The sequence below is a fragment of the Electrophorus electricus genome, chromosome 12 (genome assembly GCF_013358815.1).
Source record: "Electrophorus electricus isolate fEleEle1 chromosome 12, fEleEle1.pri, whole genome shotgun sequence".
NCBI classification, from domain to species: Eukaryota; Metazoa; Chordata; class Actinopteri; order Gymnotiformes; family Gymnotidae; genus Electrophorus; species Electrophorus electricus.
Genome location: NC_049546.1, coordinates 11,767,650 through 11,778,555, shown reverse-complemented (window position 1 = coordinate 11,778,555; position 10,906 = coordinate 11,767,650). Strand labels below are relative to the sequence as shown.

The 10,906-nt window shown below is 37.6% G+C and overlaps 1 protein-coding gene across 2 annotated transcripts; it reads right to left on the bottom strand.

The window, feature by feature from the left end:
• Positions 1-2,990: 2,990 nt before the first annotated feature.
• Positions 2,991-10,536, bottom strand: LOC113590371. 2 transcript variants are annotated; one of them, XM_027030484.2, is made up of 11 exons: positions 10,482-10,536; positions 10,144-10,283; positions 10,024-10,035; positions 9,755-9,882; positions 9,256-9,394; positions 8,628-8,945; positions 8,096-8,401; positions 7,683-7,867; positions 7,464-7,550; positions 5,262-5,381; positions 2,991-5,142 (listed from the first exon to the last, which is right to left on the bottom strand). In XM_027030484.2, the coding sequence occupies exons 2-11, from the start codon at positions 10,229-10,231 to the stop codon at positions 4,921-4,923; spliced, it is 1,605 nt and encodes a 534-aa protein (XP_026886285.2). In that variant the 5' UTR covers positions 10,232-10,283; positions 10,482-10,536; the 3' UTR covers positions 2,991-4,920. The 2 variants fall into 2 exon arrangements, 1 of the variants encoding a protein (XP_026886285.2); XR_003412099.2 differs by having other exon boundaries at positions 5,051-5,142; positions 5,262-5,353; positions 10,144-10,528.
• Positions 10,537-10,906: the final 370 nt, after the last annotated feature.

Genomic DNA, 10,906 nt, shown 5'->3' with positions numbered 1-10,906 from the left:
GATCAAGTAGATGTTGAGAGGGGGCCTAACCTCAGTAGCAGGGAAATCTATTTGTGCAGCTAAATCCTTAGCCATGAAATTACTGGCAGGTTTGGAAACTATTAGGGCAGTAAAAGACCTGCTATGCCTCCCCACCCGCCAGTTCACAGTAAAGGGAAGAGTCATCTGATGATTACAGATATAGCAGGTAAAGGAAAACAGACTTACTTTGGTTTGGAGTGGAATCCTCCTCTTGCCTCCCCATCGGGGTCTCCATGGGCAGGAGTTCTGCAGGTGACATTCCAAACTGCAGTACATACAGAGCCCTAGAGATAGACAACATGTCCTCTCTAGATAAAGCAGGGCCCTATCCCCATGCATAGGCACAGGATCAGTAATTCCCTCTGTGAGGGATGTCATTACCCCTTGGGATGGAGAACTGGTCTTGTAAGCTACAGGTTTATGTGAGCATTGAGGCTTGTCAATGGTAACAGCCATCTGTATTAACTCCAGTCCATTGCAGGCTAACTCCAGTTGTAGTTCCCAGGACCGATCTCTATGGAATACTGTTTTCAGGGCTGGTTTGCTCCAATTACTCCCTCCAGCTACCGTATGGAGCTCCCATGCATAGTCTGCTGCTGTGCACCTTCCTTAATGAATCTCATGAAGTGTTATAAATGGATCCTAGCCAGCAGCAGGATGGTCAAACACTGTGTGGAACATATTATATAAGGGGACCTCAGACTTCATGTAGGGGTCTTGATTCTCGAAGAGGGCAGTCCCCCAAATCCCAGCTTCTGTAGTGATGAGTAGTGATGGGGTAATGTGAACACATTGTTTCTCTGTGTTAAACTGATCTGTGTGATAAGAAAAACACAGCAAACATTGCATGGAAAAATAGTTGTGTCATTCAGGTGAACCATCAAAACACTCAGGCTCAGTGACAGGAATAGTGGGGGGTGGGGCTGATTTTGGTGGGGCAAGGGACCTGGGAGAAGACATCTTGGGGTGAGCAGTGAGTCTCTGAATGGTCTCGGGCAGCTCTGCAATAACAGCATCTTGAGGCCTTGATTTACGAATACCAGTCTGGTTATTTCAGTCAGTCATGAAACCATTATATCTGTGCCTTAACTCTATTATTCTAGTGTTTGCATATTAACCTTTACATGTTTTCCTTAGTGATTACCTCTTCATCTCAAGTATAACCGAGGAAGATTATTTGCATTATTAATGCTATTATAGTAACATACATGTGTAGTAATCATGCTCTCTAGCTACCTTTTCTATGCTCTCTTCTATGCTCTTCTATCTTTCTTAACAACCAACTCTGTTTTTAAGTTGTGTGTTTCTTGGAAATATAATTGTGTATATTACTTATCAGAACATATGTACCCTTATCTAAATATGTGGACCAAATGGCTCAGGTGAAAGGTAACTGATCCCACCTGTTATAGTCTAACGGACATGTCTCATAACCAAATATCATTATTTGTTTTATTCCCCTCTCTCTTCTTTTTTATTAAAATTATTTTTTATTTTTATATTCACACGCCAAAGTCGGAGATGAGACAAAGAAATGAATATGCATGGGCAAACTTGAGAATGATCTATCCCCCTCTCTGAGTAATGGTTATAAACATCAACACTCAGGAACAAAGAAGAATAAGGTGGATAATTGTATGGAAAGTTGGATCCAGAAAAGAAGAAGTTAGAACTTCATATGAACTTTGTTTTGTGTTGTTGGTAAAGTTAGAATGAATCCTGTTATACCAACAGTAATTAGTACTAATTAGCCAGCTTTAGATTTCTACAAACTATGTCTAGGATACACTCACGCATTAACTCCTGCAAAGTCAAGGAACTGTCTATCTCAGCTCTACACTCTCGGTGAAGCTCAGGCTCACCGATTTGGGACAATCTTTGGTATAGGGTCGTTGGCAGCGTGCTGAAATATTCAGGATGAAATATAGGTGTATTTCCAGCCTACCACAGCCACACCTAAACTTCAGTGATCCCTTTTGCATGGATGGACTGGCCAGTTTGACAATTGTTCCTGGAAGCTAATGTAAGAGCTATATATGTTCCGTTCAAATGGTATCTCGGGGTGTCTATAAGCGAGTTGTATTTCCTAGAGACAATCCTGTTCAGATTAATATTTCCTCCCCTCATTAGTGTCATAGTAATCGCTAATAAAGAGTCGGAGTCATCCTTACATGTTCAAAGAAGACTTACTTGGCAGAAAAGAAGAGGTGAAAGCATAGCAGAAAAGGTCAAAGCATCAGGAAAGTGATGAGAGTGCCCTCTGCCTGATGTGAGTTAGGTGTGCCTTACAAGATATAGAAAAAGACTGGACCTAACTGGTTTAGTCTTATCTAATGGCATGTAGCTTTACAAATAATAACATTTTTGTTCTGTATCAAGGACAAAAACCTGCAGGCAGCTTCAGGGTGCGATTTCAAGTTCTAAAAAAAAGTTTCTACTTACTGGCACATTTAAACATAATTCACAAACTAAGACAGAACGTGTTAAAATCAATCTCTACATATTTGACTCATTATAATTGACACAGTCAATTAACTTTGGAGTACACGTTTACGTTACATATCAAAAGACTATAAATCCCAGCTTTTACATGTCTTGGGAAGCCTGTTTTGGTAACTTATATCTGGAAAATAGTTTACTTAAAATGCTAGCATATAATACCTAACATTGAGAAGAACACTGCACACTGCATGTGTTTAAGGTTTCAGTTGTCAAATGTGCTTACAAAGTACTCTGTAGATTCCTGATTTGAACATTTTCATAATTTCTTCTTCATTTGAATTTAGGTACAATTTGAGCAAAAATAGCATTTAATGAACTTTCTGTATGTGGTGCAGTTGACAGTTTGTTGCAATACAGTAGTTATATTCAATGGAAAAAGTCTGAGTGCACTCAATGCCAATTATCTGGTACTGCACTGACAAACTTGCATTTTTATGACATGAAATGAAACAATGAAGAGATTTAAGTATAGACTGTAATCTTTTATTCTTGATGCTTTCATTTATAGCAATATCTATTGTATATTATATAATATTTCAAGGATAATATAGTATATAATACAAATATACATTATTACAAATGGAATAGGCTATTAATCTCTGCAGAGGAGTTGCTTTATTAGAGAAAGGCATGGTCACAAATAAAATTGCAATTAAAACTACTACTGGAACAAATTACTTTGCTTGTCTGTTTTGAGGAAGTTATTTGTATCAAAAGTACACAATTCAAAACTAATCATAGCTCAAAAATGATTCTTAATGAATTATGTTTGCTAATATGTAGTATGAAAAAATGTAATGAAATAAACTGATTTAAACCAATCTTTTCCCCATGACTTCTGCCAGTTATCAGACATTGGTAAATAGAGCACTAATACAGTATACTCAGGGAACACACACATTTATGTATATAACAATTTAAGGGTTGCATCAAAGGTTAAAAACAGATTAACTAAATCTTACTTTATGAACTGTCTACCTAGAATAATCCTATATATATAGGACAGTTCATAAAGTAAGATTTCTGAGCTGAAGAAGTCATCACTTTTATAAAAGTCATCTAGGACTTTTATAGTCAAATACTGAGCCATAGTGTTGCTTGACATGATAATCTGACAATCATTTGCATGGCATGGCAGACCTTGTGCACCCTTTTGCCAAACATTAGTCCCAGCCTTATTCTGGTCATTTGACAAGCATATTACAGTGCATTAATGACTAGCCATTAAGTGAAAAAATCTGCAAAATACTTTTTATGTGCAATGACATTGTACTGAAGCAGGTCAACAGAGTGCGCTAGCTAGCTACCAGCATAGCTAGTTTGTTCAGACTGGTTTCATTGATTAAAAACATTCTTATGAAATGTAATTTTGCTGTTCAAAACAACCCAGAAGAGATAAAAGTATAGTGTACATACTTCAATTTATCGACAGTTACAGGATATCATCCCATAATATCTCTGGACTGCAGTTATTTGGGTCTGAGAGTCTTTGTCATCAGTGCCTTTACTGAATCCAAGCAACTGGGGGTGATTTGTAGCTATTTGCAGAGATGCTAACAGACAAAAAATTTGGAATATTTTTAATATTGTGGCTGTGAGGTATTTAAATTTCCCTGAGTTCTAAGGGGCATAAGACCCAGAAAAGCACAGAGAACCCTCATTTTTTGCACTCTTGAACGCTTGAAAATAATCTATCATAACCAACAGGCAGCTGAATACTGTTTGCCGTGTATAAGACACTCAAACTGCTTAGTCATTCACCCCATCCTACATAATAACAAGAATCCTCCATTCAAGTGGGTGAATTGTATGCAAAACATTGTAATATTTTATCATTGTCTTATTATTTACTATAACAACTCAAAGTAGTAATCAAAACAGGATATCATACTTTGATGTGGAATTAATTCACAATGGTGTACAACATAATTCAGATTTGTAATAGGTAATTTGACTTAAAAGAGAATGTGGTCATTCAAATTTCCCTGCCTGGGCTTACTCTGATCTGCATTTTAATAAGGCTTTCAGACATAGCAAATGTAGGAGTAGTGTGAAGTGGCATCTCAGTTTGCCAAAACATAACCAAATATGTCAGAAGTCAGACTAAATTCAACAAAACAATGTGGCATGTGTTATTAGGACATGATTTCTTAAAACGTTCCTTTAAGAATTTTTAAGGGCAAGGGGGTACTACATTATTATTGCAAGACAGAAAAGGCATTGCACTTTAATAATCACATTTCATTTGTCTTATAATGACACATTTTATTTCTTTTATTCACCTGTTTCACAGCATATTTTTGTTAGTAAGTCTTTTTATTTTTCCTCTACTGCTTGACTTTCCTTTTAATTCCTATGCTTTCTCATCTAGAGTCTATCAGTAAATGCTCTGGTCCCTTAATGGAAGCTGAGTTTTTCAGAGGTGTAAACACTACAGAGGTGAGAAGTGTCAGTGTTTAGAGGTAGTATAGAGAAATAATCTTGGTGTTCTTCCTCATTCTTTTCGACTCCCCTTCCCTCCTTCCTCCCAATATCAAACTGAATGCAAACATCTGATGGCTTGAGCCAATTGGAGTCTCCAGGAACTGAAACTGATATCTTTTTCTCAAGATCATGCTCCTTAGAAAGAGAGGGAAAGAGCAATAATTTGTGTGGATATTCATTAAGAATTAGTGTATTTGTGGAAATGTATATATACTTGGAGTAATAAATTCTTTAGATGTGTGTAGGACACATACTTTGATCATCTCCTCTTCATGATTTCCAGCTGAGTCAGTTCTGGCTTCTTCATCTATGTATCCCATTCTCAAAGGGGAAGGTGATTTATTTTCTGTATTATCAATAATAGAAAGGTAACCCTGAAACACACACACACACACACACACACACACACACACACACACACACACACACACACACACACACACACACACACACACACACACACACACAGGCATACACGTAGACACACAACTAAATGGGAAGCTTGCAAAAGTTGAGATGCAGGGATGTTAATGATCAGCACTGGTTTGATCAACAACCTGTGCATGCAGTTAGAGTGCAGGAATGTCAGGGTTGTTACATTGGTGATGTATTGGAGGTCAGTTTCTGACAACATGATTATTGCCTGAATATGTTTGGGAAGCAGACCAGTCTAGGTCCAGCAGTGACATGGGTAAGAACTCCGGCTACTCTGCTGTGCCTGATGCTGTAGCAGTGCCCTACCAAGTACTCTGCCTGTTATTATCAGATCGTAGTGCTGAATGTAAATTATAGTATAATTCTAGACAGATTGGGTAAGAATAGCAAAAATTGTCCTAAAATGGGTCAGGTCATAATTAGAAGGCCAAAGCTATTTTTTCAGGATCTGCTGTAATGAATCTGAAAAGATGGCCATAACATGCCAATCATCTTGATCATACACATCTTGATCCACTCTTATTTAATCTGTATATACTCTCATTAGGCCAAAGATAAGCCTTTTGATTACAGTTATGCAAATGATACACAAATATACATGACTCTCTCATCTGAAGATTATGGTGCATTTGACACATTGAGGCATAATGATGCATAGTTTCCTTCAGGTACGTATGGACAAAACAATGGTATTTGGCAGCAAAGAGAAGCAACCACCTGTCTGTCCTTCATTTTAAACCAGATGCCCAGTCCCCACTGAGGAAAAAAAACACACACAACAGGATGTTGCCACTGCCAGCCTTCATTGGGGTGGGATGGTGTTTGTTAAGAAATGACCAGTGTTAGGGTTGTGCCACAAATAGCTTTTAAAATTTTTGCAAAAACTTTTAAATGTCATGAGAGATGAGGGTGCATTGTCAGGTATTGCAATGGAAGATGGACAGCAAATGCCAGTATCAACATCACAAAGTGTTAAATGACATAAATGAAATTTACAGTCTTTATGACTGTAAAACCAATCAGCAGTGGGGCTATATGCAACATCACAGCGTGTCAGGTTTTAGCAGTTCAGATGTATGGCTATTGTCATGATTTAGATTACAATTGAAGAATAGGAGAGTGAAGGGAACACTAGAGTCAAATGGGATAATTGCAATATGATTATTCAAGTATAATTTTTATGTTTGAATGCAGCTTTTTTAAGATAATTAAGTAGATAGCTAATATAGTTATAGATTACAGATTAGTAGCTAGTGTTTTGTTTTTTTTTCTTTGGGGAGCAGATGTAAATGACTGGACTACTGGTAAATTTTGTTCAGGTCTATTCCAAATACAACAAAATTGGTGAATGTATCAAGTCCATTTAAATCTTAAATTTTCTTAAAACTCTCATTTAAGAATGAATTTGCTCATATGAGTGGTTCTTAGATGTGTTTTTTTATCCACACCTTTTCAGAAAATCCTCTTTTCTCAAACAGAAAGATTTCTAAGAAATACTTGAGAGACACGTAAATATAAAAGAAACTTGTTTTACCCTACACAAAATTTAAAAAAATAATAATAATAATTAAATGTTTTAGCCTATAAATGGTGAGCAGGGTGAAAGGGTTTTTCATGAGCATTGACGATAGCATGTAAGTTTGCCCTTTCTTCACTGGTTGAATTCAGATCATACTAAAATAATAAAATTCATCAAAACTTCTGCTAGAATTTCTTGATCTTTTTGGAAGTGTGCGGGCTACATTTTTCATTTTTGTGGATATTCTTCACACACCTACAGCAAATGGCTTTCTGTTTGTTTTCTTGAACTTGAGCACAAGTACACACCTTTTGTTTTCAGTTAAAAAAAAAAAAACTTGTCAGGAAAGGCACAAAACACTTTTTTTTCTCAGTCATCTAAAACTCCAGAGATATTTCTGAAGAAATTCTTGTGTCTAAAAATACCCACCTACTCGTTGAGATGGAAATTACAAGTTTAAAACTAAAGCATACTAACTATAGCAACAAAATAAATGACTCACAGAATAAGATGGGCTTGAATTCCTCTTAACTGAAGCTCTACTGCCATAAGAAGAGTCTGAAAAATAGGCTGTATCATGTCTGTAGTCCTGTGGACAACACGAGCATGAATTACTTTTTTAAGCTCTTTAAACAACTTCAAAACATAATGTGATGATACATGTAAACCAATCGAAACATAGAGTGAAGATAATGGGATTACAAAATTGATATAGCTGCACCTGGCTCTGCAGTGTGCCAGAGTTTGCGCGGGTTGAACAGTGACGGTCTCTGAGGCCACTCAGTATGTTTGTGACACTGCACCTGGGATACCTCTTCATGAAGAGTATGAAACCTGCCAAAGTTGCAAACATCCCTGATGGCACACTGATGGACTTTATTACCCCTCTCCATTTAGTATTCCTTTCTAAATAAACAATAAAACAGAAAGAGAGAAAATCATGTATAAAGCAAATTCTGAAAAATGACTGCATATAAAAGATAAATGGTATAGTTTTTAGTTGTTCTTCTAGAATGGATCTTAAATTCTCATGTCTGTGCGAGTAATTTAAAAAATTAGGATTGATGGATATTTTTTTCATATTCACCCACTGACCCTATATTATTAAATGTAAGGATTTGCTGTAACTCTTACCTTTGACTGTAATCACAGTCCTAGACACCAAATTGCCTTTTGCATCCCACAACTCATATATTCCATCGTCCTTTCCACTGAGTGCACTGATCACCACATATACGCCTGTGTCATTACGCAATAGTGAGAGTCGGCCTCGGTAGTGGCTCTCACTGTCCACGATGCCCCCATCTCGGAACACCACGGAGGGCGTGGTTGGGATGGCACGCAGGGTCGGACTAAAGAATAGCCGTGCCCCAGGCACCAGCCCCCACAGCTGGACAAACAGGGACTCCTTACTGGAGAGAGTGAGATTAAACATATGGGCTGGAGAATGAAAATGAGGCAGAGAAGACGAGAGGAAAGGAAGGAAACTTGGACATTAGGGTGAAGCGATTGGGTGGAGGAGAGGAAGGAGGTGCCATGGAAGGATGAGCGTGAAAGTGCAAGCGAGAGAGAAAGATCAGGTCACAGCGGATGAGTGCTTTTGATCTTCATGTCCTTCTGGGGTTTCCTTTGTTATTCAAGCTTCCTTTCACTGCATTCTACTTACCTCTCACAGTAAGGCTGATTCTGGACACCACTGTGCCATTGCTGTCTTTAACAGTGTAGGTGCCTTGGTCACTGGGAGCCACACTATCTATCACCCAATACCGATTCCTCACATGTCCATGGCTCTTCCCACCAACCTTGAACTTGGCCGTGGTCCACACAACGACCGGTTCTGCCGGTGAGCGAACAGTAGGAGGAGAGGAAGAGTGCTTAGGAACAAGTGAATGAGAGGAGCTCAGAAACTCCAACATGTCTCCATATTGTGGGATCTCCAGTTTGAACGTTTCCCCGTAATTGCGGCTGAACCTCTTCAGGCAGTCTGGGACACAGAAAGGTAGACAGACAAAAAGACCAACAGAGGAACAGAAAAAGAACTCAGTGTGTGGAACTCCTAATGGTAAGTATATTAAGGCATTCTTTGCATTGCCAAGGCTAACATGGTAGTGAACTTAAGAGGAACAAGTATACAAGCATTGTGGCATTGATTATGCCATTCATGCATCAGCCTAACTATACCAACTATACCAATGAATACATTTGTCCATCCAATAATAATTGCAGGATACCAGCAAGAATGTAAAATACATCCACAAAGTTTCTCTTTTTTGACTTGCATTTTGCATAGGTACCTGAGACAGTGAGGTGGACAGTCTCAAAACTGAAACCAGTGATGGGGGATTTTATGGAATACAGCCCCTGATCCTCAGAAGTCACATTTCTGATGATCAAGGTCATATTCCTCATCCACTCATACCGTGGGTCTTTAACCTGCACAACAGCCATACAGAACCATATACTTAAAACATGGGGAACATAGTACAAACATGTTCTGTATTCTTACAAGTATTTGGGAAAATACATACAGAGCCTTGTAATAGTAACAGAGTAAAATGCTAACTTCTCTACTACTTTAATTTATTGCATCTATCCTAGTAATCCAGTTTACTTGAGCTGACATAAAATGGGAGTATTCACCAATAAAAATGCTATTATTAAGAAATAGGAAAATAATAAAAAGTGACATTCTTTATTGTTACCTTATATATAGATTTATGTAAATCTCTATCTATCTATGTAAACAAAAGACAATTTCATTGCCCCATTGCACAGGGAATTATGTAAACTCACGCTGGTGTTTTCAAGCACCACTTTCCTTGGACGCTGCCACGCCGTGCTGTGAAAAGTTACAAGCCTTGATCTTGAATCAACTGCAATTTGAACATCCTGGCCCACACAAGCAAACTGATATCTATTTCCTGGGAATAAGGAAGTGTCCATAATGATAATCAAGACAGTAGAGCTGATAAATAATATATACTTCCCTATATTTTGGGCTTGGGTTGTTGTTTTTTGTTGTTGTTGTTGTTTTTATTTGCCTACTATGCATGTGAACTTACCAGAATAATAACCTGGAATTTAAACACAGAAAGACACCTTATGAAGAACATTTGACTAGAATTTGATTATAATTCACGTCAGTGAATAGTCACAGAATTCAATGAGGTCTTTACACTTACTCAGACATACAGGAGAGTTCAACAGGAGTAAAAGGTACAGGAACATCCATTGGAAGATCACATGTGATGCAGAACTAACTTTTTCCATTTGAATATTTTTTCAATAGGATTTCACTGTACCAAACTAATGTTTCGATCATCTGAATAAAAATAGGATTACCTCTTGTTTACTGTGGTAGGCTACTGAATGTAGGGCTATATCCTGATTACAATCGACAAAGACAAAACATTCAACTCTTTTACATAATATTGTCGTTACAGCAAGCTAAAAGAATAAACAATTACTCTATTGCACTATTAAACTTGACGTAAGTCGTTTGTATCTAACAAAAACAGACCTGTATTATATCGCCAACACTGTACACGTTAGATACAGATGGAAGGGGGCGTGGGTCTGCGTCATTGTAAAATACACTATTTGCGTTCTACGTCAGTAACGGTGTTTTTATATTCCTTTACAAATAACGAAATGAGTAGTCTTTAGTTTATGTAGCCTAGTAACCGCTTTAAAATGCTGTCTTACGTTGCGATATTGAGTTTAGGTCTTTTTTAAATAATATTACTTCGCAGCAAACTTTCTTTGTAAAATTGGGCGGTCCTTTTGATTTAACTGACGTAATCTAATTCAGTGGATCAGTCTGTCAAGGATGTCAGAGTAGGACGTAAAACGGATTTCAGTCTCCTGGGGTTTTTTTTGTTGTTGTTGTTGTTGTTGTTTTAACAAATCAAAGTCTCTCTCTCTCTCACACACACACACACACAC